This window comes from Lepus europaeus, chromosome 8, assembly GCF_033115175.1.
Source record: "Lepus europaeus isolate LE1 chromosome 8, mLepTim1.pri, whole genome shotgun sequence".
NCBI lineage: Eukaryota > Metazoa > Chordata > Mammalia > Lagomorpha > Leporidae > Lepus > Lepus europaeus.
In genome coordinates this window covers 12,212,340-12,237,058 of record NC_084834.1, presented here as the reverse complement: position 1 = coordinate 12,237,058, position 24,719 = coordinate 12,212,340, and the positions used below count along the sequence as shown (strand labels likewise).

Genomic DNA, 24,719 nt, shown 5'->3' with positions numbered 1-24,719 from the left:
AAGCCGGGACCGGAGCAGAGCCAGGCCTCGAACCCTGACACTCTGGAATGAGAAGCAGCCCCCCGCCCCGTCCTAACCACTGCACTGAAACCCCCATTCCCATTCCCCGTGAAACTCGCAAATCCTGCACCTACGTGGAAGTGGGGGTGGGGGATGGGGGACAGTGCCTGGGCCATCGGCACCCCTAATGGACACAGTTCAGAGCCTCATCCTCCCTTGGGAAGGGCTCTGGTCTGGGGTGATGGCAGGATACGGCTTCTGCAGGTGACATGTCGGGAGGAGTGTGTCATTTGGTGCCACTTGGAACCCGATCAGCTCTAAAAGTGCACAAGTGGGAGCAGCGTCCCAGTGGCAAGCCGAGACTCTCACACGTGCAGAGCCTTGATCAGAAAACTTGGTTCAAATCCCAGATCTGCACTGACCTTGCTGGTGACCCCCACCTGCCGGCTCCCTCTTCTGGCGTGTGAAAGCCGATTGAAAGTGTCCAGTGCAGACAGGCGCATGGTAACATAAAGGAGTTCTCCCAGTTTTTTTTCTTCATACCAAGAAAACGTGAAAACCAGCGAGCTCTCTAAACCAGGAAGAAACCTAAAATTTGTTTTCAGATGAGGAACAATTATATAAATCATGACAAAGCCACTGGATGGACTAGAAGCAGCCGTTTAAAATGAAGGTTAGGGCCATACAGAAAGCGATTACAACAGTGCTGGGAGAGACCAAGTACAAAATGCCCTGGGTACAACAGATCCTTGCGGAACATACTAGAAGGAAATTTACCGACACAGTAATACTGGTTGGGTTGCAGCCAGGGGTGAGTAGTGAGAGCCTTGAAGGTGAGTTTGTTATTTTCTAAATGTTTTGAAAGCACTTTACACTTATAATAAAAAATTTTTATTTAATAATAAAAAAAAAACACCATTCCCCAAACCAGAGCGGGAAGAATTAGGTATGACAAGAGCCAGGGCGTTGTCTGGGGCTGAGATACACAGGGAGGGATGGAAGGCAGAGGCCGTGGGGAGAAGACGGGAGCTGCCTGAGGTTGTGAATGAAGTTGTCCCGGGCAGCTGGACCTGGAGGTGGCTGTGGCCACAGCGGCAGATGGACTGGACAAGGGCTCTCCTGGGCCCCATGCCTGGGTCTCCGGGTCAGGGTGGGCAGGAGAGACAGGAGGGGTGCGCCTTTGGAATCTGCAGCCACTGGGAGGAGAGAGGCCACCTTGCTGTTGGTCCCAGGGCTCTGCCTTGCATGGCCACACGGTCAGGAGCATCTCCACGAAGCATCCCCCTGGGGGGGCTCCATCTGCTCCTCCATGGGAGGGGGCAGGGGCCCAGGCACCCGGAAAAAGAGCAGGCGGTGCTGTTTGAGGTCCCCATCTCCTCCCATCCCCCAACTCCTGCCCCAGAGCAGATTGCACGCCTCCCCTCCCCACCCCCACGCTGGAGGGTGCCACCACACGGGCCTCAGTGGACATCAGGAAGTGGGGAGAAGGAAGTGAGACAGGGTGACATGGCCCATGGCACTCCCTCCCGCCTGCCCACCCCATACTTCCCGGCTCTTCTGGCAGACTGGCCTGCGCAGGGCTGCGGGGGGAGCCCAGGGGGTGCCTGGGAGGTAGAAGCGGAGTTCAAGGGCAGACGATGAGGCAACGGAAGTAAGAGTTGCTAAAGCCAGAATGATTGTGAGGTCCCCCAAGGGAGGGCTGTGTCCACCCCGGGGTAGGCGGCAGGGGTGGGGGTGGAGGGAGTTAGTCACCCCCCGTGTAGGCCTGGTGCCGTGGATGGGGACACGGGGTGGGGCAGGTACAGCTTTGGTGGCATTCCAGAGCAGGGACCAGGAACCGTGTGCCCTGCCTGTGCCCAGAGTGGTACTTGTGAGAGTGACTAACAGCCCCCAAGCGCCCCAGCATCATTCCCTACTGAAGTCGCCCGGCTGAGCACCTGGTCTACCTGCTCCCGCCCCGACCTCTGACACCTGGGATCCCCCTATTTGTCAGTCTCCTGTAATGTCCCCACAGCCACCTTCACTGCTTGGAACACTGCCCAGTCCATCTAGAACAGAGAGAGAAGACAAAGGGTTTTCTATCACATTCCTGGTCCCCAACCTCCAGCCCCCTCCGCCCTGTTCCCTTCCTGCCTTGGCACAGAGCTGGACCTGCTATGCCCACCACAGCCCTGCACTGGTGGCAGGGGGAGGGTCTCACTCACCTGGGCATAAAGCAGGCGGTGGGCAGTGGGCAGGCTGGGTCCCTGGTGGCAGAGCTGAGCAGAGAGGGCACAGGTCTCGGGGGACAGGAAGTGCTGGGTGACACTGACCGTGCTGACCAGGCCCTGCACCTGTGCCAGGAAGAACACGGGCGGGTGGGTCATCAGAAGCTGGGGATCTTGCCCCCTCCCCCTGTCCCTGCTTCCTCCCGCTGCCCTCTGCCCAGTCCCCAGGGGGCACAGGGCCTGGGGCCAGCTCCAGGTACCCTGATGCCAGAGGGGACAGGGTCCTCCCCCTCAGTATGCTGGTGCATAGGTTAGGGGGCGTGGCCAGGAACAGATTCCATCCCCGGGGCCGATACTGGTGGGCTGAACCCCTCAAGGAGACCACTCAGCTCCTCTCCTCCCTGTGCCAGGCGCCACCTCCCATCATGCCTAGCTCTGTGTACTACTGCCTCTGGCAGCCTGACCCCCAACCCCCACACACACCGCCCGCCCCGCGAGGGAAGCACCTGGTGGGGTGCTCCCGCGGGCACCAGCACAGCCTCTCCAGGGGCCTGCAGCAGAGTCCAGCAGCTCACGCCCCACTCCTCCCGCAGCCGGCGCCGCAGCCCCGTGTCCAGGTAGCAGCTGCCTGGGGCGCCGGGCTCCAGGGTGCCCGCCACGGCGGGGCAGACCTCAAAGAAGAGAAGGGCCAATGAACCGGGAGGCTGGGAGGACGGGGGCGTGGGCTCCCCAGGGGAGGCCTGGAGGCACGGGACAGAGCCGGAGCCATCCAAAGTGTTGGCGGCTGGGAGCGGCTGGGAGGAAAGGCAGGGCCCCCGTCGTGAGCAGTGGGGCAGTCAGGCTGGCAGAACAAACTTGTGCCCCCACAGCGTTAAGAGGACAAGACTCAAGGCACAGGAGCTGTGGGGCCACATCGTTGCTTTCCCCGAGGGTGGATGCCTTCCGGGGGCTCCAGGACCCCACATTTGGTCCCTCTGCGTCCTCTCAATGGTACCCCTTTCTCTGCCACCCTAGAAGAGGCTGCACAGGGCCCCAGCTCTCACACACCGTCTATACCAGCAGCTGTTAACCCAGGACCTGAGTTGGCCTGAACTATGGATGAGCAGGTGGCTCAGTCCCTGGGGAGCCAACCCCAAGCTCTCGTCAGCTTCTCCTGAGAGCCCGGATCCAGAAAACACAAAGCCACCCACAAGCTCTGGTTGCCAGTGGCTGGACAGGCTGAGGCCCCTGCGGCAGGTGTGGCCATGGGGGAGCAGGGGCAGGGGGCTCCCCAAGCCCAACAGAGCAGAGAGCTCCTTGGGCTGGCGGGGCCTCGTGGGGGCTGGGGGTTCCCATGGAACACCTGCAGGGCTGCACACTACCACTGGCCACCACCCTCCTCAGCCAGTCCCTCTGCCTTTGACCCCATGGCTTATGGGGCACGGGGTGGGGGACCGCTCAGACCCGAGGGGAGTCCCAGCTGGGTGCCAAGATTCAAGTCCATCCTGGGGCAAGCGCAGGGTTTCCCAGGCCAGCCGGTGAGCATGCGTCTCAGACCTTCCTCCGTGAGTCATTGGGTTGGGCCACACGGGACAGCCCACGGTCAGCCATACCCCGCCTGGCCCAGGGGAAGCTATCAGTTTATAAAGGTATGCTGTCTCCCCTCTGTGTATGTGCACATTTTTGGGAGTTGTTTTAGTTTTTCCCCAGAACAATCAGGGCTCAGCTGGATTTTGGAGCCTGGGGCCTGCCCTGGCCTTAACTCCGACCTCTTGCCCCTCCTGGAGCCTGTGCCTCCCGTCCACTCCCATGACCCCTTTCTCCTGCCCTATCCTATCCTGGCCCAGTGGCTCCCTCCCCTGCCCCCCGCGGGCTGGCACCTCCACCAGGAAGTCCCTTCTGATATGGTGGAGATGAGAAAGGAGCTCCCATTGGTCCTCCTGCCAGCCCTTGGCCAGAGCCCCCAGGAAGAGCACAGCACGGTGACCAGGGGCTGGGGCCGCCATGGCTGGGATCCCAGCTCTCCCACCGGGCTGCGGCTTTCTCCTCGCAAAATGGGAAGGCAGTGGCCCAGTGTGACGGTGGTCACGGCTGTTCACTGCGACCCGAGCCCAGCGCCCGGCCTCTGCGCCTCCTGCTCCCGCCCTGAGCCCAGTCTGCCGGCTCCTCGCCTGTCCGCCTGTCCGTACAGAGGGGCGGGGCGGGGAGCTTGCGCCTAGGGCGGAGCTTTTGGGGCCAGGGGCGAGGGCAGGGGGCGGGCTCAGGCTGCCTCCTCACCATCTGCAGGAAACGGCGGATGCGCTGAGCGTCCTGTGCCCGGAACACGTGCCACACAGTGCTGACCTGGCTGCCCGGAGACCACAGCCCCTCCCCGTCCAGGCCTGCGAGGACATCTGCCGGAGAAAGACCACTCAGGCGGGCCCAGGGGCGGCGGAGAGGGGCACCTGCCTCAGTAGCTTGTCCCCGCCCCATCTCCGGCCCAGGCCCCACCTTTCTGTGCCCGGTGCCAAGCAGGTAGGGGGCCCTCGGCGTGCGCCAGGATGCTGACCAGGTCGGCCACTTCCACACAAAGGTTTTTGGTCCCCAGGTGTCCACGGTGTGGGCTCACACCTGCACCGGGGGCGGGGGGGGGGGGACGGAATAAGAGAAGTGCCTCAGGCCCCAGGACCTTGGCACGGACAAACGAGTGCCCGAAGCTGAGGGGGTCAGGGGTCGGGGAGTGGGCGGGGGTGCAGGGGGCACTCACCATAGGCTGCCCAGAGCTTGGGTTCCAGTGGCTGCAGGGACGGGCCTGGCGGGAGGTAGGAGGCCAGATTGAGTTTCCCGTGGTGGGCGCAGTACTCTCGGAGTGGCAGGCTGGCATCCAGGTTCTCCACCCTGTGGGGAGGGGAGGGGGTCATGCCCAGGCCAGGCACAGGGATCCGCTGAGACGCCCGGGGGGACCGACGGAGCAAGCGGCATGGGGTGGGGTGGGGGCGAGGGAGCCAGGGCTGGGCCCGCTGCGGCGCACACCTGCTGCTGTCTTCATCCCCTAGAGCTCGATGCAGCAGGAGGACAGAGCCCTCGTCCGACCTGGGGCGAACTGAGGAGAGAGACAGAAAGGGTCCCGGCCCGTTGATACCAGCACAAGCCACCCGGGCCGCCGTCACTCCCGGTACCTGTGGCTCAGGCCCCGCCCACTCCCTCCTCTGCCCTTGGTGTGTGGGGGGGTGCTTACTCTCAGGACGTGAGAAGCCATCCCAGAAGGCTGTGCTGCTCACACTGGTGGGCTGGGGAGGGCCCAGGGGGCTTAGCACCTGCACCTGGCCTCCCAGGGCTCCGAGGGCCTCCCTGGTCCACAGGCTGTCTCGAAGCGTCCTCTTAATCCCTGACACCAACACGGGCTGAGGTGGGAGGAAGGAGGCCCCGGGGGCGGGGCGTGAGTGCGGGGGTGCCCATGGCGGCGGCCGGAGGCGCTGACATAGCCCGGGGACTCCGCCTGGATGCCCGGGGCCCAAGGGGCAGGGGTGCTGAGAGAGGAGAGCGCGCAGCCCCACCTGGCCCTGCCGCCAGTGCTCCTGGAAGAGATGGAGGCTGCGCCCGGGCCTGGGCTCCTGCAGCCACAGCAGAGCCCCGGGGTGAGGCAGCCTGGGCCGCGCTGGAGACAGGGGCAGGCTCAGGCCCTTGCGCAGGCCCTGCCCTGCCCGAAGCCCGGGGCCCAGGGCTTTCTCCTGGATCTTGCGCTCCACCACCTGCGCGATGATGCTGTCCAGGATGTTGGTGATGCGATCGTCCTGCGGGGAGGAGGGGGTGCGGGGCGGCGCAGGCTCAGAAGCCGTGGGGGGGGGTCCTCACCCCAAGGGGGGAGTCCCCCCAGCCTTTCCTCGCGGCCTTGCTTACGCTGGGCAGGGCCGGCGTGACGGGCGCGAAGGCCATGTGGATACGCTCGTGTCCCAGGCAGAGTTTCACGGCGGTGGAAGCCAGCAGTTCGCAGAGAGACGGACAAGGCAGGGGCCCCCGGCCCGCACGGTCGTCTGCTGAGTTCCCGCCGCCGCAGTCTGGGGTTTCTGTCGGGGGTGGGGGAGTGGGGGGGAGGGGACTGGTGAGGGGCTTCACGTGTTGCCCCTTGTCTTTCTCTGCCTATGGTGCTCTGCCCTCAGCCCCTGGCTGAGCCTGCTGTCCCCTCCCCGCTACCCCCCACCCCAAATCTGCCCCAGGGTCTCTCAGCCTCCCCCCATCTCTCCTGAACATGAAGAAGGCGGGGCCCAGAGTGGGGGTCTGGGCCTGGGGGTCTCTTGGCAGCTCCAGATCTCTCCTGGAGACGTCTACTGCTTGTTCCCCTCCTGCTTCCGTGTCTGGCCCAGCCTCCCCCTGCACGGTCCGAGGGACCAGGGGGCCGCTCACCCTCTTTGATGTCCTTGGTCCTGTTGATGTCCCCATTACAGGAAGGCTGAGCAGTTGGGGGAGTTTTCTCTGACGGCTCCTTCTGTTAAACCACCCGCCACCCCCCAATCCAACCAGAGATTTAAAACACGGCAGACACAACGCAGCCTACAAGAAGGAGTCATGGACTCCTGCAAGTCCTAACGTTGTGTTTCTAGGAGCAAGAAGGGCTGCGAGGCGGGACGGAGCTGCTCGTGGACTTCTACACAGGGGTCCTCCGAAAGCTCATGGAAAATGCTATTACAAAGAACTATGGGGGCTGTGGGCAGCCCCCGAAGCCGCTGCCTACGACGCCGGCATTCCACATGGGCACCGGTTCAAGTCCTGGCTGTTCCTCTTCCTATCCAGCTCCCTGCTAATGTGCCTGGGGAAGCAGTAGAAGATGGCCCAAGTGCTTGGGCCCCTGCACCCACATGGGAGACGCAGTTGAAGCACCTGGCTCCTGGCTTTGGCCTGACCCAGCCTTGGTCACTGCAGCCATTTGGGGAGTAAACCAGCATATGGAAGATGTCTCTTTTTCTATCTCTCCCTTTCTCTCTGTAACTCTTTCACATAAATAAATGTTTAAAAAAAAAAAAAACAACTATGCATCAGGACCGGCCCTGTGGTGTAGCAGGGTAAAGCTGCTGCCTTCAATCACAAGATCTCTCTCTCTCTCTCTCTCTCTCTCTCTTTCTGTCTCTCTCTTTCTCTCACTATCTCTCTGTTCTCTTCCTCTCTCTGTAGCTCTGACTTTCAAATAAATCATTTCATTAGCAAAAGAACTACGCGTAGATTTCAATATCTTTTTTTTTTGCATCAAAAGAAACTTCTATTTTCATTCCATTTTCCATGAACTTTTGGAAGTCCCCTCATGTAGCAAAACAGACGCGAATAAATAGGTAGACAAATGACTGGAGGGAACAGACCAGAGCAGCTCTGGGAAGGGTCCGAGGCCACGGCATTGTGTTCCTTACACTTGTCCGTATTTGCCAAATGTAACACACACGCAGTGCATTTATCGTTGAGTGGACAAGTTTTATAGTCAAATCATGAACTTCATGCAAACTTTGCTAAGATGCCTGCTACGTATTATGTATCCTGAAGGAGCCCAGGGACCCTCCAAAAGGGCACCCAGCGTCCAGTGACAGGTGCTGTGCTAGGATTTGCAGGTCGTGGGGGAGGGTTCTCGGCAGGCTGGGAGCGAGGACTTCCGGTGGGGAGGAGGTGGGCCAGGTGCCAGAGCCGGCTGCCTGGGTCCTAATCCCAGGGAAGGCAGGAAGCCGCCTGAGGTCACTGGCTCCCTTGTCCCTCTTCATCCCCCCCAAAAGGGTCACAGTCCCACCAGTGTCCCCTGACACCTTGCCAGGCCCTGGTTCTTACCTGCTGGCCTCCATTCCCGGGAGCCCACACCCGGGCATCAGCTTGGCAAAGGCAAGGTCCCCGGATGTCAAACTTGACCCAGACCTGGTGCATTGCAGCGCTCAGCTCTGCCAAGGCTGGGGGTGGAGGCGGGGTGGGAGGGAGAAAGGGAGTTTGGTGGTGACAAGGGCATGGACAACCAGACAGGACACACCCTCTGCACGCCCCACCCCTCCACGGTGGCTCACCCTGGCTGGAGACAAACTGGGTTAACACTAGGGAGCAGGCGGAGTGCCCGGCCTCCTGGGCACAGTGCTGGGTGGCCTGCTCCTGAGCGCCTGTGGGGTAGGAAGGGAGAGGCTGCAGGTCCAGAAAGCAAGGTGACCACAGGCCAAGGTCAGGGAAGACGGCCAAGGATGCGACATCTAAATCAAGGCTCCAGAATTCACCGAGCGGTGCTTTCTGGGAAGCCTGGCTCACACCGTAACACAGGAGTCTCTGCTTACAGAACACGGAGCCTTAAATACGCGGAGACGCTTTGCAAGATCCCAGGGCGGTCATACGGAAGAGAATGTTCCAGAACACAGGGCATCCTGGAACGCCGTTTGGCCACATCTACGGGAACACGGGGAAACTTGGGAGTCCTCAGGTGGCCAAGGAAGAGAAAGCTGAGAGACCCGTGGAGGGAACAGGGCAGACTCGGCGCCCCATCCCGGCGCCGACACCGCTCTGCGTTTCACTTGTTTGAAGATACCCATGTCACAGCGTGAGCCCGGGCTAAGAGAGGTGCGAGCTGAGCACAGTGGGAGGCACAGGGGAGGCACCGGGCTTCTCTAAGGGCCGGCAAGGACATGAGCGTGACACTCTGGTCTAGGCGGAGGGAGAGAGCTGCTCTAAGGGGCAGTGAGCAGCACTGGCCATGGGCAGGTGGGCGGGTTGGGCACCGGGCGGGGACATTCTCCATGCTGTGGACCAGCCTTGCTGTGGCCTCCGCCACCCCCTCCCCCCTACAACTGGCCCCGGCTCTCTGTCTCACCCCTCAGCCCCGGGGAGCCCCTCCCTCCCCTGTCTCACCTGCCTTCTCCCTGGCCCTCCCGGCACCTGCCATGCGGCCACAGGCCACACACAGCCGGCGGCTGCAGCGGGGGCATCTCCAGTGGGTGTTGAAGAGCCCGTGGTGGCAACGGCTACAGCAGCGTGGACTGCCTGGCTTGTCCTCGCTCATGGTTGGCCCCTGGCCTGCTGACCACAGAGAGAGAATGGAGTCAGAGGGCTGAAGACAACACTGGCCCCTAGGGGGGAGCCTGCAGACAGCTAGAGCGAGAGAAGCAGAGAGCAGCCCCCCTGAGGGTGCCCCATGGCGCCTCGCTCCCCAAAGTCCCCTTGAATGTGGCCCCTACCTACTCAACAGCCCAGACAAGGGCCTCCTGGCAAGAAACCACTCTGTCCAGCAAACCCCTCCCTGGGACAGCCTCAGCTGCCCCCTTCCCGCCCCGCCCTCGGCGCTGTCCCAGGCTCTCCCTGCCGGCGTGGGTTACTAAACCACACTGCCTCCAACATGCCACCAGGCTCAAAATCCCAGAGGGCACCGTGCCTTTCGTCCAGGGAGCCTCAGGTCTCTGGGAGGCCCTTCTACAAGTCCCCGGAAAAACGGACCGAAAACGTAAGCCAACGTTTGGCTGCAGAATTCTTGTTGCCACCCATCCATGCATAGGTTTCAAATGAACTTGCAGTTCCCGTAAGCTTTTTGAAAGGGCCTCATATTAGCAGGGCAAACCCTCAGAGGTGCCTCCTGCTCTCACCCAAGGCCGATTTTTTTTTTTCTTTAGGGAAGACGATTTAAGGAGTGTGAACCCCTGGTCACTCACTGCCTGGTAGGCGGGCAGACTCAGAGCTGGTGGGCCTCAGCCCCACCCTCCTGGCGCTCACATCCCAGTCCAGGTAGGGAGATGGGCCCAGACACCGCACCATGAGGGCCAAGGGGGGTTCACCAGAAACAGGAGGGAGGCAGTGGTGGGGAGCACCCAGGCGGCCCCCATAGGGTGAGACACTTTTCAGTTGCCAGGGAGGAAGGGAGGGGTGGGGCATTCCAGAGCAAGGAAACAGCCAAGGCCGGGAAGGATGAGCTGTGTGATTCCAGACCAGGGGCACAAGCCCGGAGTCCAGGCTGCGAGCGGCTGGAGCTACCTGCAGAAGGGCAGGGGCCCAGCCTCTCCCTGCCCAGCTTCTCCGGGTGGGAGGAAGCCACCAAGGGCCTCTCGGGGCTGGGAAAGGGCTGCAGAGGAAGAGCCCGGAGCCCCTGGAGCTGGGCGAAGGCCCTGCCTGCACCTGCTGAACACCCACCCATCCTACCAGAAGCCCTCCCGAGCTCCCCCAGCCCCCAGGGCTCTGGCACACTCAGTCTTGTTTTCCCACTGAGTCCTACAGCTCACAGAGGATTGGGCTAGACCAGCCTTTACTTCCCAGGTCCCCTCCTCCCCGCCACCGCCGCCACCACCACCCCGCAGCCAGAAACTTCAGCGCTGACAGCCATAGGTCCTGGCAGGCCTGGCAACAGGCAGGGCAGGTGGGAGGCGGAGGGGTACACACAGGGCCCCCTCCCCCACAAGCCCCTGAGCTTCGCTCACCTTCACGCTGTGCCCAGGCCAAGACCTCCCGCTCCCTCCGCAGCAGGCGGCACAGCCGGTCCCCCAGACCACTCAGCAGGTGCTTGGCAAGGCTCAGGTGGAGATGCGCCTCCGGGTCAGCCGCTCCTCCCTCCTCAGAGCTGGGGGCCAACGCTTCCTCCTGCCCAGCCTCCCCTGCCAGAGGCCGTCTGGAGAAAGAGCGAAGGAAGGTGAGGGAGGTGGTGCAGGGCCGGGGGCGGGGCGGGGCGGGAATCCAGGGGCTGTGGGCTCACCTCTGCAGCGGCTGGGAGGGGCGGCTCAGCCCACCGGCCTCTCCAGCTGCTTGGACACAGCTTTGGCATGGAGCAGTGCTTGCCGAGAGGGCTGGGCAGGGTACATCCCGAAGCCCTGGACTCTGGAGGCCAGCCCTGCCATCCTGGAGTCCTGAGGATAAAGTAGCCAATCAGGAGGCGGGGTCCCTGGGTTCATGTAAACCCCAGCTTCTGCCTTAGCTCTCTCCCCATGAGGTCTGAGTCAGAGTGGCCCTGGCAGCCACACAGCAGGCACAGAGGCCGGGCAGGTAGACAGGCAGTGCCCCGACACGGACAGGCAGGCGAGGGAAGGGCCGTCTGCTGCGTCAGGCCCACCAAAACTGTGGGCACACAGGTGCAGGGTTCAGCCAGTGTAGACATGGGAGAACTCCCCCGGCCAGCTGCGTGATGACATAAGGGGACAACCCCAACGCGACAGAGGACGTTGGAAAGTGAGAAGGCCAGACGATGCCCATGCAGGCCACAGGGGCAGCCACCCAAGACGTGAAGGGGCCAGAAACTGCTCAGGCCACGCCTCTGGAGGGTGTGGCCGGACCCACAGCAGGTGTGGGAGTCTGGTGCCAGAGAACGGAGGTTGGCACCGTACAGCCAGGCCCCTCTGTGAGGGACACGGTGTGACAGAGGGGTCCGCGACGAAGCCAAGACTTTCACTCGGGCTGAGTTCAGTATCAGTGTCCACGATCCAGCTGGCCGAGCGAGGCAGAACACAGGGTGCCTGGGGCAGCGTGGGAGTCCTTCGGAGAGATGATCCCTGAAGGGACTGGCAACGGCGCAAGGGATGCAGGCAGTGGACGTACGCCTAGTGCCGAGCAGGTGCCAGGGACTTCTTCCAGAGCCCTTGACATGAGTTATTACAACGTGGCACCTTTGCCGCCTTCTTCATCTTTATCCCCGTTTTATAGACCCAGAAACTGAGGCCAGCCAGGTGCAGTAACCGGCCCAAAGGTCACACAGCTGTCAATCAGCGAAGTCAGGAGGCGGGCACTCTGGCTGCAGAGCCCGTGCTGGTGTTATTAGGCTGCCACCGCTGTGCCAGGGCTGGCGGCGGGGGTGGGGAGGAGGTAGAGGGTGGAGACAGAGGGACAGGAGCCCCCCGCGAGCAGGCTCTGGTCTTAGGAAGCTGAGCAGCTCCCAGACAGCCATGGAGGTGCAGGCCGAGAACCTGGCCCCCAGGGTGGGATCCCCAGGCCCTGCCCTGCAAAGCCCAGCCTCGCTGCCCACTCCCAAGCACAGGCCCCTGCAGCGCCCCCTGCTGGATCACCTCTCTGGTCCTCACGCTGTGCGGCCTCTGCTTTGCTCTCCACCGATGCGTCCAGCAGCTCCTGGCCTGCGTCACCTGGGACAGGGCCGGGTGGGCGCTTGGGGGCCGGGCTCCCGGCGGCTCCGTGCACCTCAGGGCTGCCTGCCCTCTTCCGCAGCTGAGCGGCCGGGCTCTCCTGGTTCCCAGGGCAGCCGCCTGGGCACCCGAATTGCTCAGAATGCCGCGTGAGCCACGTCTTCTTCAGCTTGGTGTGGTGGCTGGGGGGACAGGCCCTGGGGCTGGCGGCTTTGCTCACTTCCTCGCCAGAGTCACCGGGAGCCCCCTCCAGGCCCTCCTGGCACTTTCCACACGGGCTGAGGCTCTCTTCTCCATCAGGCGGGTGGGAGGAGAAACAGCCGCCGCCCTGGGCATTAGGAGGTCCTGGAGAGGGGCACCTCGGTGTGGCTGGGGGCCCCAATGGGTACCCAAGGCTCCCACCACCTGGTATGGGCCAGACGTTGCCGAGGGTATGGACCAGGCCTGGGGGACACGGGGGCCAGGGGCTCCGGGGCACAGTGTCTGGGTGCCCCAGGAAGAGCGGGCAAAGATTCTGCTGCCTGCCAGCTCCTGCCTCCCCATTCCGCGGTGGGAGCTCGGGGCGCTCCACCTCCCCGGCTCGCTGGAGCTGCCCACTGGGGCCCAAGCCCCGCAGCCCGGGCTCTGCAGCTGCCAAGGGCTCTTTGGCCAGCCCCAGTGTGCTCGGATCCTTGTGGTAAAAGCCCTGGAGAGAGGCAAAGGGGTCACGCTGAAGCTGCCTTTGCCTCCCCATGGGCAGAGCTGAGAACCCCGCGGGAACACTCTGCTCTGGCAGCACAAAGGACAGGTTCTGGGGGTCCCACCAAGGGCCTCCCCTACCACCCTGGGACCCTTCCCACCCAGGCCCTGCCCTGGATCCCCCATGTGCAACTAGAGTGTCAGGGCCTGCCACGGCCAGAGGACACGCAGGCGCTCTCTGGCCTGCTGCGTGCCCTGAGCCACTCTGGTTTTTTTCTATCTTGTCCAATGTCAGTTTGGGTGTGGGGAGCTGCCCGAGACGAGGCCATGAGGTTGCCTGTGTCTCCCTCGGACAGTTGAGGGGGTCTTGCCTCCCGCCGCCCACGCCCTGCCCGAGCTTGCTCAGGACAAAGCCGCCCATTCCAAGGCAGGGTGTTCAGGGCCTTGACCTTGGGTGGAAAATGGGTGAGTCAACGGCTGCCGTGGCTTAAGGGCACCGGGAGGCCCAGGGGGAAGCCCAGGGCAGGGGTTGCATGGGCTTCACTCCGGGGCTCGCCCCCTGCACCTGGGTGCAGCCTCCTCTTTCACCACGCCCACCCAGGGACCCTCTCCACTCCAGCGCTCACCTTGCTGCCCAAGCTGAAGGCAGCAGTGGGCACTTTGGGCTGGGCCCCCGCGTACAGCCAGGGGTGCGGGGCCAGGGGCCAGTCACATGGGCGCTCCGGGGGCAGACTGGACACCAGGTAGGGTGGCAAGCAGGTGGGCACCCAGAAGGGAGCTCGCTCCAGGATCTTGGTCTCCAGGAGGAAGGGGCAGTGCAGGGGCCGGAAGGCCAGGGGGTCGCTCTTGAGCTGGTCGCCGGCGTGCTCGGGAATCAGGGGGCCGTAGGGAGGTGGGCACGCCGGCCCGCAGAAGGCCAGCGGCTGCGTGAGCATGGCCTCCTTCCAGTGCAGCCCCTCCTTGCTGCCCAGCCAGCTGGTCTTCCTCTCCCCACCCCGGGGGCCCTCACCCTCCACCAGCGGGAGCGTGTCCTTGGGGCCCTGGGGGAAGCCAGCGGGAAGCCAGGAGTCCGGGGTGCTCAGGCCGCCCCTCCAGAAGGGAGCAGGCTGTCCCAGGCACAGCGCCCCACGGTGCAGGCCATCCCGCAGCGGGGGCCCTGGCTCTTGTCCCGCGAGGCCGTTCTCAGGGGCCGTCTTCTCCCAAACCGGGGTGTCCTTCAGGAAGCTGGGCGTACTCTCCATCACTCTCCTGCCCTCATGGGCTCTCCCAGAGGGGCTCCCTGCAGCATAACCAGCAAAGCACCTCACCGCCTGGCAGAGTGGGCAGCGCCCGGCACCACCGAGGCAGCTCACACCTGTAAGGCCAGTGCCCACCTGGCTGCTGGGCGCCGAGCACGCTGCCCGCATGCCGCCAAGGGTCGTGTCTGGCCGGGATGTGCCCCTTCCTCCCAAATGCCTGAAACAGCAGCCTCCCGCCCCCACGGGCCGGAGCCCTGGCCAGAGGCTGAGTGTCTAGGGTTACCCGTTCTGGCCCCATGAAGCCAGGAACCTGGTCTCAAGCCACAGCGAAGGGAGAGGAGCAAGAAGCCGAAAGCTTAGCTCAGTGCACTGCACTGACTTGGGGAGATGAGAAGGCTGGGTCCTGGCCCTGACAGTGTGTGACCTGGTGTCCAAAGGGCTTGGGGCTCAAGGACCTTTCCCTGGTTGCAGCCCCCGGTTCTGAGGGTGCTGCTTGCCTGCTCCCAGGCCCCAGGCGGGCTAGCAGGATTGAGAAGCGCAGGCCTGGCTGGCTGGCTGGAGTCACGGGGGCGGGCTTTGAGCCAGGGCTGCTGGCTGCTCTCTTCCCCCTACACCTGGGCAGCCCAGAGCCGTCTCTTCCCAAGGTTTCTCCAGCTGAGTCCCAGAACACGTGCGGGGGCTGGGATCTCCGGCCCGGGCCCCGCAGGCAGAGGAGACGGGGTGAATCCGCATGGGCGAGGGGCATTAGGCAGCCTGGGCTGGGCTGGGTCAAGCGGCCCCAGCCCCAGCGGCAGTGCCAGGGCGCCGCTGGGAACTGAAGCCTTGGCCCGGTGGCGGTGGGGAGGGCAGGAGGCGGGGAAAGCGGGCCGAGCCCCAGAGAGAGGCAAGGGAGGGAAAATTGAACGTGCGTGCAAGGGACCAGGATGACAGGTGGCACCCGCGCAGCGGCACGCGCGGGTCGGCCGGAAGACGCCCGGGAGGGGGTGCCGGAGCCTCAGCGCTAAGCGCGCCGGGCACCCCAGCTTTCAGAGAGTGACCGGGAAACTCGCACCTCGCGAGCGTCCAGAAGGCGCGCCCCTGGCGCACCGACGCGCGCTTACCTGGGCTTCACGGGCCGGGCGCGGCGCGGGCGGCGGCGGCGGCGGCGGTCGTCGTGGCCGGCGCCGGGCGCGCGCTCCCCATGGGCCGGCTCCGGGGCCTCCCGGCCGGCGGGCAAAGACGCAGGTCTCCCGCTCGCTCTACTCAGCGCGCTCCGCGCTCTCCTTCCCCCGGGGCGGCGGGGGCGCTCTAGGGCCGCAGGTTGGAGGGGTCGGACTCCGGGATCTGCAGGATGCGGCACACGGCGCGGATCGGCCGCACCAGCTTCTGGGCCGAGGCCGTGGGCTGCGCCATGGGACGCCGAGACTCCGTGCTGCTGCGCCGCGGGAGGACCGGACCGGGGCTAGGGAGCGGGAGGCCCCCGGAGGCAGAGAGCGAGCCGGGCCGGGGGGAACGCGCGCCCCGGGTCGGAGGTGTCCGAGTTGGGGGGGGGGAGGCCGAGGGGTCGGGGGAGGGGGTCGTGCCTGGAGCGGTGGGAGGGCCGATCCCGTGACCCGGAGAGAGGCACCAGCGAGGGCGCAGCACCGCGCGGAGCGGCTAATGGAGGGACAGCGCGGCGGAGAGCGCAGCAGGACCTCCGATCGCCATCGCCAGACGCGCAACTGAGAGTGGGGAAGCTGCCCCGCCGGTTTCCTCCTCCAGCACCCTGCGGGAAACAGGAGCCCGTGATTCGGCGGCCCCGCCTGGGCCTGCCCCCTCCTGAGCCCCGGGGGCTTCCGCCAACGCCCCGGCGATGCCACCGGCTGCGCACGGGGAGAATGAGCCCTTTGTTCCCCCCTCCCCCCCGCGGCACCCGGGCGCCTGCCGAGAGAGGCTCCCCCGGGGCAGCGTGCCAGCTTCCCAGCCGCCCCACCCTCCCGTGGGCCCGGCCCCGGAGCCTGGCAGGCGGGCAGCACCCCCACTATAGGTGCCAAGCCCGGGAACTGGAGCAAAGGGTGGGAGGGGCCGGACCAGGCCACGGTGGGGCGGAGTGCCCCCCGGGGTGCTCGGGCGGGGTTGGCTGGGAGGGGGCCGTGCCAGAGCTGGCAGGGGCAGTCGGGTTCTCACGGGTCAGTGATGGGCACTTTGACCCACGTCAGCCAGCCTGTGGCTGCTGGGCCGCGGGCTTCGGGTCCTCTCTGGTTCTGGCACCTGGGCACATCAGCCGGCAGTGTCTGCTGCGCCTGGTCCCCACCTGGCCAAGCTCCCTCTCTGCGGCTCCCCACCCAGACCCCCTCCTGACCCCCTTCCCAGGGCCCAGCAGCCCAAAGCGCCTGGCGTAGGAGGTGCGGGAGGGCCTGGGCTCTTTCTGGCTGGTGCCTGGTCTAAGGGCCCCCTCTTGGCCCAGTGTCCAGAGTAGAGATGCGACCAGAGGAGTGCCCCCTCTGCGCCCCAGCCCCGGGTCTTGCGGCTCTGCCCTGTCCCCAGTGTTCCTAGGGCTCCCAGGCCGCGCTGGAGAGGAGCCCATGGGAGTGGCTCCTGGGAGGGAGCAGCGAGTAGGAGAGGAAATGGGCAAGCAAGGCACCCTCCACCCGAGGAAGCATCCCGGCTGCTCTGCGGGGGTGGTTCCAGAGCAGACACAAACAGATTCAGACACACACAGAAACCCACACGCCCAGTGGGCGCTTCCCTTCCCTGCAGGTACCCCTGCCCCACCCCCGGCCCTCGGCTCCCCAGTCTCCCTGTGGGAGTCATCCTCCGTGGCCTTCACCCCGCCCCGGGGGGGACAGGAGTGTCCCCACCACCAACCCCCCCATCTGGCCCCCCGGGGATGAGCTCTGGAGGCTTCCAGCCTGGTCCCAGGTCACAGCCCCGTGCCTGGAGAGGAGAGCGGTGAAGAACCCCAGAGCCCCGCTCCCTGGAGGCTGGAGTAGTTAGGGCAGTGCAGGAGGGGCCCCGGGAGGGGGCAGGGTGGTCTGCAGGGGCTGGCCTCCGACGAGGGACATGGCACGCGTTGGCGTGGAGCCCCCACCCCCACCCTTGGCTACTGTCAGAGGCAGGTTCTGTGCAGGGCAGCCTGGCAGGGTTGTTTACTAACACTCCCTTCCTCCCAAGCTCCCCTGGGGTGCCGGGGGCCTAAGAGTGCGGGGGGGGGGGGGGGGGCGACTGATGGACAGATGGTGGCGAGGCTAACATGAACTGGAAGCCCGAGGTCCCTAGGCCTGGCCTCCCATTCCCAGATGGGCTCCTAGGGTGAGACTGCGGGCAGGGGTGAGCCTGGGGTCCCCCGCCCCACCCCGTGTCCTCTGGCCTCCCTCTTCGGGAGCCAGAGCTGTGGGAGAGTCTGTCGGGGTTGGGGGGCAGGCATTCCTGGAGTCTGGAGCCTGGAAGAGGCCAGGGTAGGAGAGAGGGCTGTCCAGAGGCCCGAGGGCTGGCTGCCATTATCCTCCAGGGGTTGGGGATTGTCCCAGGGGAATTGGGACAGTACCTCCCCCTCCCCATGTCCCCTGTTGGCTTGAGTCCTTGGACTGGACCTGGGCTCCCAGGGCAGGCTCCTGAAGGGGCCCGGGCTCGTGGGGCTGGGGCTAGGGCTGGGGCGGGGGGCAGACCCCCTCCTCCCGCCCCCTCACCGGCTCCCCATCCTGCTGCCCAGCCCAGGCCCTTGTCAGGGTTGTTCCGGGCTCGAGGCTGGAGCTGAGCTGAGACACACAGAAGACACACGCACAGAGAAGCCACACGGCGCGCCCGACACCATGCCAGATGCGTGCACAAAAGCAAGCCAGCTGGCGCCACAGCCCCAGCTCGCACCGACCCCGGCCCCTCACGCGCTGACACGCGCTCCTGCTGACACGCACTCCGCACTCCGCACGCGCTGACAGGCGCCGCGGCGGCAGGAACACTCGCCATCCCCAGAGCCCCTTACCTGGGCCAGCCCTGTGCCCCTCGGGCGGGTGAGCAGCCCCCTGCCCGGGGGTGGGCGGCAGGCGGGGCGGGGGAAAGGAGCCCCGGAGAGCCAGGCCAAAGCTGCCACTAATCCGTGCGGGGAGGGGGGGGCACCCACGTCAGAGCGGGGACTGCCGGGTTGAGGGCATCTGAGGACATTCCCTCCCACACACGCGGCCGTCTGGGCACCTAGCCCTGCTTCCCCAGCCCCTCCATGCTCCAGACAGCTGAGTCTGGCCTCCCCCCCACCCTGCCCCCACCCCGGGGGAGGGGGAGTCCCGGGGGGATTCTCCCAGGACCTGGGGGAGGGGCGGGGGCAGGGAAGTGTGGAGATGCTCTGGGAGCCAGGAGGGAGCTCTGTGGCCTAGGCCACCCCCCACACACACACCCACCTACCCACATCCTTGACCCAATTCCTGTCTGGAGCCCTCCCCTCTCACCCGGGAAAGAAAGCCCTCTCCCCTCTGCCCAAGGCCAGGGACCCTCCCTTGGTACCCTAGCGGCAGCCAGCCCTCCTTCCTGCCCCTGTGTGCCGCCCCTCCCCAACTGTTGGGCACCCCCAGTCCCTGAGGCTGGGTGGGGGGAGGGGGCTCAGAGCCCTGAGTGATCACCTCGGCCCCCCTGGAGGTGGGCAGGAGCGGGGCCCAGGCCCAGGCCCCGCCAAGGCTCTGCTGGAACCGGAGGCCTCATCAGGTTGCTGCGAGTGGCAGCTAAAAATACAGCCACGCGGGCCAGTGTGGGCCATGACCCGGAGGCCAGAGGCTGGACGCCCAGGAGCCCCAGACCCGGAAGCACAAGGAGGTGGATGAGACACCTGGGAGGGGCCCGAGCCAAGGGCAGGCCAGGTGGGCAGGGGTGGCTGCAGGGGACCCGGTGTGTGGCTCTGCAGGGGCTGGACTCGCTGGCCTCAGCCCCCCACCCAGCTGGAGTACGGGGGCCCCATCGGGACAGCTGGGTAGAAGTTAGGGGCCGGACCGGCTCAGAGGGAAGCCCCGGCACCCCAGCCTCGGGGTCACATGTCCGCTTGGCCAGAAATGCCCCATGGAGCCCTTGGACTTGTGGTCGCTCCTTCCCCTCTGGCCTCGGACGGCCTGGAACTTGGACAACGGCAGTCAGCCATTCACCAAACCCAGGGCACTTTTCAGGCTCGGGCGGGCCCGGGTGGTGCAGGCCACAGAGCGCAAGGCACACAGCACGGTCGCTTCTACCAGCAAACAGCAAAAGGCTGGTCTCGCTGTGGAGTTGGACCAGGTAACCAGCACAGAAATCGGGGGGTGAGCAGAGCTACTCACACGCCATTACCCACCAATCAATCACCCTTTGGGGAGACCGTGTGTTCCAGGCGGGGACAGAACGGTGAGGGAGACCCCTGGGGTCGGGGAGAGAGTACAAGGCCTGACCCACAGAGGTCCCTGCCAGACCCGGGGTGGTGTGCCCTCTGGATGCAAGGCTGCAGGAAGCCGGGGGATGGCAGAGGGCTCCCCGGGGGGCGCAGGGAGGCGGTGTCTGTGTGAGAGCTGGGCGGGGAGGAGGGAGAGCAGGCCCAGCCCCGGAACCCCTAGACCCCAGTGGAGAACACGGGGGCACCACCAACCCAGCAAGGGGCCCTCGCTGCCTGCTCAGCACCGCCTTCCTAGCAACAAGGGGGGAGGAAGTCCCCCTCCCGCCCACAGCCCAGGCCTCACCTCAGCTCTCCCTTCTGCATGTGAGCTGCACTTGACCCGGGCAGCACACGCTCCGCCTTTAATTCCGCTGGGCAGACGCTGCCATTCCACCTCCCGGGCTGACTTCCAGCAGGAGGTGGCGTCCCTGGAGCTCGGGGCCGAGCGCCTGTGGACAAGTTCCTGCAGCTCTCCCCGAGCCTCAGTTTTCCATCTGTAAAATGGGTACGGCCTCAACCTGCCTGGCTTGTTGGGAGGATTTCACAGATGTACCGTACACGTTAGTCTCCTGCTCTTTGCCTCCCAGGCAAGAAACACCTTGTTGTCTTTGGTCCTGCCTGCACAGTGATTAAGTGCAGACTTGAGCCAGACGGCCTGGTTCAAAGCCTCGTTCTCTCTCACTAGCTGTACCTCGGGCAAATCACTTGTGTCCTCTGTGCCCCTTGGACAGGGCAGGGGCTCAGGGCAGCCATTACTAGTCCCCGCCTCCCTACAGTGTTGACTCGTCCCTGGCCTGGCGGATGCTTGATGATGATAAACTTTGAGAACATGAACGTGACGCGGAGACAGCCCCGCGGACCCCAGAGACGGCCACGACAGGACGCGGCCGAGCGCCAGTGCGCCAGCAGGTCAGGTGCCACCTCCAAGTAAAGCCCGGATAATCCCCACGCCAGGAGTTAATCCGTGCTCCCCCAGGCCTCCGGGGTTGCCACCTTGTCTGCCTTCCTCTCATTCTCCTCCGCTTCTTTGCTTAACCCAGAGCAGGAAGGAAGAGCAGTCCCGGGCACGGCGTGCAGCCCAGCGGAGTCCAAGGGTGGCGGGGGCAGAGCCAGCGCTGGCTGGGCCCAGAGCTTGCAGGCAGGCGGGGAGGGCACGCAGCCAGCCCAGGCAAGGAGCCTGGCTCCCGGGGGGGGAGGGCAGGGGAGGCTCTGTGGATGGCGCAGGCCGAGGACCAGTGACCACAAACAGCAGGGAGGGCCAATGGAGGCCACGCCGGATTCTGCATGGTTCCTGCAGCCAGCCAGCAGCCAGGCCCGGCAGGGCGGGGCTCTGGCCAGTCTCCCAGCACCGCCCTCCTTGACCTGGGATCTGAGGGCAGAACAGAGCGCAGCAGCTGCTGCCCTCTTGTGGCCACTCCTCAGAAGGCACTGCTACCCTTCCGGGTAACAGAACCCAGCGTCCCAGGAGGCACCTGCCGGCTTCCCCTGCCACCCCTCCCTGCAGGGCCTACTCCCACACCCCCACAGGTCAGGCCCAGTCCCCATCCCCTCCTAACTGGAGGCTTCTCAGACTGCGACTCCCCTTCAGACGGCCGCCCCAAGTGTTCCTGGTGCTCCCTGGGAGCACACCGCGTGGCCGCTGTCCATGGCCCTGTGTCCACCCGCATTCCAAACCCCAGGCTGTGCCGGGCCAGCCGCAGGCTGCTCAGCTGAGTGTGTGATTGGAGGCGTGGGAGACCCATCGGGAGAAAACACAAGGTCTTTCTGTATTTATTTATCAAAACACTCACAAGCCTGACCTCACTCGCCGACACACACCACACAGCCGGGACTCACCACGCACACCAGGCCTTGGGACAAAGGCTGTCAAGCACACGCAAGGAATGAACGAAGGCAGCTGGGGGCAGCTTTGGTCAGAGAGGGTCCTGGTCCCACACCCAGGGGGAGGCAATAAATAGGATCGTGGGCCAGCCTGCTTTGGTACAGTGTGGGGGCCCTGACGCAGGGCCTGCGGCACCAGCAGCTCTCAGCCAGCAGGTGGCTGGCACAGGTGCCCTGCAGGGCACAAGGCAAGAGCGGGCCAGCCTCTGCTGACCCTAGCTGTCCATGTCAGAGGGCACCGTCTTTTTCCTCGTCCGAACCTTCAGGGAGCGTGAGGTGGCCTGAGGGGGGGAAGCAGGCACCCCGTGAGAGGGAGGGCTGGCAGGGCTGGCAGAGCCCCCTCCCCCTCCCCACACCCTCCTCCACCGACCTCCCGTGTGGGTGGCTTCCTCTTCACCACCCGCAGGCTCTGGCTGCGGCTCAGCGGCTTCTCTCTGGGCCGGGCAGGTGGCTTGGAGGCGACCTCCGTGTCCGACCAACATTCGTCATCTGTGTCGCTGTCCTGCAGGCCCCCGGCCCGGTACCCTGTGGGGAGAGCAGGCCCGGGGGAGGCCAGGCCGGGCATTGACGCCGGGTTTCCAGCAGCCAGCCATGGGGGAGGCCACGGCTCTCGGGGTCCCTCTGCCCACTCACCAATGGGTGGCCTCCTGCAGGGAACCTGCTCCTCCAGGTAGAGGGGGTCCTGGTAGCCGGGGGCCGGGGCGTCAGCGTCCGGGATGCTGCGCAGATCCTGCATGGAGAAGCTCCGCAGCCGGCCGGCCAGCGCGCCCTGGCTCTGTGCGGGCGGGAGCCAGGGAGGGGACTCAGGGGGCGGAGCCAGCCGGGGCTGCCCGCCCCCTACCCACTGGTGCATGTGCCTGTGAGCAGACCCACTCGCAGCAACTTGGCAACCTTAGGTCGGGGTCACTCCTGCTCAGCATGGCGGGGTAGGGGGGTCTGCACATCCTGCTCAGGGTGGGGGGCAGGGGGTGGGGGTGGGGGGGTCTGCACATCCTGCTCAGGGTGGGGGGCAGGGGGCGGGGCGGGGAGGGTCTGCACATCCTGCTGGGGTGGGGCCGCCCAGGGCACCTTGGCAGCGGCCTGCACGGCGGCCGAGGCTGCAATGTTGAGGCCCCTCTTCCCGAAGCTGAGCACCGTCTCGTAGCTGCGCTCCTTGGCCTGCACGATGTATGTGTCGATCTCCTGTGGACCCGGGCGACCAGGGCGGTTCAGGCAACTGCCTCGGCCTCTGCCGACCCTGAGGGGGTCCCCGGGGCAGGGGCAGGCACCTTCTCGTGGCGGGACAGGGACGGGTGAACAAACTTGCGGTAGAGCAGGCTGGCTCCCCTGGTGTAGGGCGACAGCAGCCACAGCACAAAGGCCATCTTGATCTCGTAGTAGAATGGGAACCTGGTGGGGGCGGGGGCACAGGTGAGCCGGGAGGTGCGCATGGCCTGTGGGCCACCCCTGCCCCGCAGACACCCCACGCCCGCACCAGGAGATGAAGACGTCGGTGAAGGTCTCGGCCGCCATGAAGATGGCAAAGACGATCCAGTACATCATCCAGCGGACCTGTGGGCAGGCGGGCAGGTGGGGGTCAGTGGCCAGCGAGGCCTGGCCCTGTCTGGCCCAGCCCAGATTCCACAGAGCCCGCCCTGCTACATTGCTGCACTCCCCGGTGCTGCTCAGCCCTGCACACACCCCCGGCCGGCTTCGCCCACAGGAGCCCCGGCGGTGGGCGGCACCCTCTCCCCTGCACCACGGCCACGTGGCCAGGGCCTGGTCTCTGCAGGTGCACTTGGGTCACTGCCCCCCGCCCCGGAGGAGGGGCGGCCAGCTCAGCCCTCACACACCTCGCCCACGGGAGCCCTGTGGTGGGTGCACCCTCTCCCCTGCACCACGGCCACGTGGCCGGGCCTGGTCTCTGCAGGTGCACTTGGGTCACTGCCCCCCGCCCCGGAGGAGGGGTGGCCAGCTCAGCCCCTGCCCCACTCACATATTCACGAATGTTCTTGGTCTTCACGGCTTTGTAGGACGCATAGGCAGGGTACAGCATTCCAAACACCAGCCTGGAAGAAGAGGCACGGGGTGGGTGAGGGGCCCCACCCCGCCCTGCTCGGAGGGGGTGCCGGGTGCCAGCGCCGGCCCTGTTTTTCCCGCTTGGCTTGCACAACCCGAGGTGCCTGAGTCAGTGTCCTGGAGGCCACCTCCCCACCCCGCTGTTTACAAACAGCCCCGGCCTGCCCGGGCCTGCACCGGTGGCCCATGGGTGCACGACGGAGCCAGGACACAGCCACCCAACAGGCTCCCACGGCCATGCAAGCGGGCCCGGGGCCACCAGCCAGGGATGCGCGAACACCTCGCAGCCAGGAGGCTGAGTCACGTGACTCGCTCACCTGGGAGGCAAGCACCTGGCTTCCCCCGCCCACAACGTGCCATATCACCGGGCGTTCGCCAAGGGGCCGTGCCCGCCTGCAGCCCTTGGCCCACACACCTGTCTGCAGGGCCGGGGAGGAGGGGTCGCCAGCAGCCCAGGACGGGGCCGAGCGTTCGCGGGCTGCCCGCAGGGCCGTTCCCCTCGTGGCAGGTGGGAGGCGCGCAGGGCCCCCGGCCCACCACCAGGCCCCCGGCCCACGCACCTGTCTGCAGGGCCGGGGGGGAGGGGTCGCCAGCAGCCCAGGACGGGGCCGAGCGCGCGGGCTGCCCGCAGGGCCGTTCCCCTCGCGGCAGGTGGGAGGCGCGCAGGGCCCCCGGCCCACCACACCCCGGGCGGCGCCTGGGGACGCGGAGGGGGTCTTGGGGCGGCCGTACTCACACCACCAGGCGGCAGATCATCCAGGACACCATGCTGGCGGGGAGGGCGGCGCCCCGGGACACGCCCACGTGGGGGCCGCGCCGGTCAGCGCAGGTGCGGGGTCGCCCGGCGGCGGGGAGTCCGGGGCCGGCGCGTCGCAGCCTGCTCGCCTGCGGGTCTCCACGGCCCCACCGCGCCGGCCACCGGCCACCGGCTCGGCCTGCGGGGGCGGAGCCTGCGACTCACTTGAAAGTTGCTCGGCGCTGGGCGCTGCCCAACCCCAGCGCACCGGCGGGCGGCGCAGGCGCAGTGCGGCCGAAGGGGCGGGGCGCGCGCCTGCGCGAGGCCCGCCCCTTAAAGGGGCCGCGCGCCTCGGGGCGACGCCTGCCTGGGAGGACAGGTGCACGGGACGGAAGCCGCAACGGACCGCGGGCAGTCGGGCGGGAAGAAGTGCTGTGGCGGGCCGGCTTCTCTCCGAGTGTTTCCCTCTCGCCTCGTTCCCCTCCCCTGTAAAACAGGACGGAATCGGCGTCTGAGGAGTGGGGGGGGTCCCCCCGGGACCCTCGGGCACCTGCTGGGAGAAGG

At 65.9% G+C, this 24,719-nt stretch overlaps 3 protein-coding genes across 4 annotated transcripts; all 3 read right to left on the bottom strand.

Annotated features, from left to right (window-relative positions):
* Positions 1 to 871: 871 nt before the first annotated feature.
* HR (HR lysine demethylase and nuclear receptor corepressor) lies at positions 872 to 15,275 on the bottom strand. 2 transcript variants are annotated; one of them, XM_062199400.1, is made up of 19 exons: positions 15,240 to 15,275; positions 13,528 to 14,180; positions 12,149 to 12,908; positions 10,849 to 10,999; positions 10,577 to 10,764; positions 9,024 to 9,191; positions 8,198 to 8,287; positions 7,971 to 8,086; positions 6,570 to 6,651; positions 6,066 to 6,232; positions 5,723 to 5,959; positions 5,404 to 5,569; positions 5,199 to 5,268; positions 4,933 to 5,063; positions 4,677 to 4,796; positions 4,464 to 4,579; positions 2,714 to 2,878; positions 2,205 to 2,333; positions 872 to 2,048 (listed from the first exon to the last, which is right to left on the bottom strand). In XM_062199400.1, exons 2-19 carry the CDS (start codon positions 14,140 to 14,142, stop codon positions 1,983 to 1,985), a joined length of 3,537 nt encoding a protein of 1,178 aa, XP_062055384.1. In that variant the 5' UTR covers positions 14,143 to 14,180; positions 15,240 to 15,275; the 3' UTR covers positions 872 to 1,982. The 2 variants fall into 2 exon arrangements, with proteins under 2 accessions (XP_062055384.1, XP_062055385.1); XM_062199401.1 differs by having other exon boundaries at positions 9,024 to 9,188.
* A 68-nt stretch (positions 15,276 to 15,343) lies between these two features.
* On the bottom strand, positions 15,344 to 15,674 carry HRURF (HR upstream open reading frame). Its single transcript, XM_062199023.1, has one exon. The coding sequence runs from the start codon at positions 15,529 to 15,531 to the stop codon at positions 15,427 to 15,429; it is 105 nt and encodes a 34-aa protein (XP_062055007.1). The 5' UTR covers positions 15,532 to 15,674; the 3' UTR covers positions 15,344 to 15,426.
* Positions 15,675 to 21,234: 5,560 nt separating this feature from the next.
* Positions 21,235 to 24,333, bottom strand: REEP4 (receptor accessory protein 4). Its single transcript, XM_062199022.1, has 8 exons — positions 24,156 to 24,333; positions 23,337 to 23,409; positions 22,836 to 22,912; positions 22,630 to 22,750; positions 22,430 to 22,543; positions 21,995 to 22,136; positions 21,732 to 21,886; positions 21,235 to 21,642 (listed from the first exon to the last, which is right to left on the bottom strand). Exons 1-8 carry the CDS (start codon positions 24,185 to 24,187, stop codon positions 21,577 to 21,579), a joined length of 780 nt encoding a protein of 259 aa, XP_062055006.1. The 5' UTR covers positions 24,188 to 24,333; the 3' UTR covers positions 21,235 to 21,576.
* Positions 24,334 to 24,719: the final 386 nt, after the last annotated feature.

Excerpts from the sequence above, each read along its gene's own strand:
- HRURF (XM_062199023.1), bottom strand. The coding sequence starts at position 15,531 with ATGGCGCAGCCCACGGCCTCGGCCCAGAAGCTGGTGCGGCCGATCCGC.
- REEP4 (XM_062199022.1), bottom strand. The coding sequence starts at position 24,187 with ATGGTGTCCTGGATGATCTGCCGCCTGGTGGT. Across the intron at positions 23,410-24,155 it reads ATGATCTGCCGCCTGGTGGT|GCTGGTGTTTGGAATGCTGT; the intron begins GTGAGTACGGCC and ends CTCTTCTTCCAG. Across the intron at positions 22,913-23,336 it reads CCAAGAACATTCGTGAATAT|GTCCGCTGGATGATGTACTG; the intron begins GTGAGTGGGGCA and ends GCCTGCCCACAG.
- HR (XM_062199400.1), bottom strand. The coding sequence starts at position 14,142 with ATGGAGAGTACGCCCAGCTTCCTGAAGGACACCCCGGTTTGGGAGAAG. Across the intron at positions 12,909-13,527 it reads CCTTCAGCTTGGGCAGCAAG|GGCTTTTACCACAAGGATCC; the intron begins GTGAGCGCTGGA and ends GCCTCTCTCCAG. Across the intron at positions 5,960-6,065 it reads TCACGCCGGCCCTGCCCAGC|GACGATCGCATCACCAACAT; the intron begins GTAAGCAAGGCC and ends TCCTCCCCGCAG.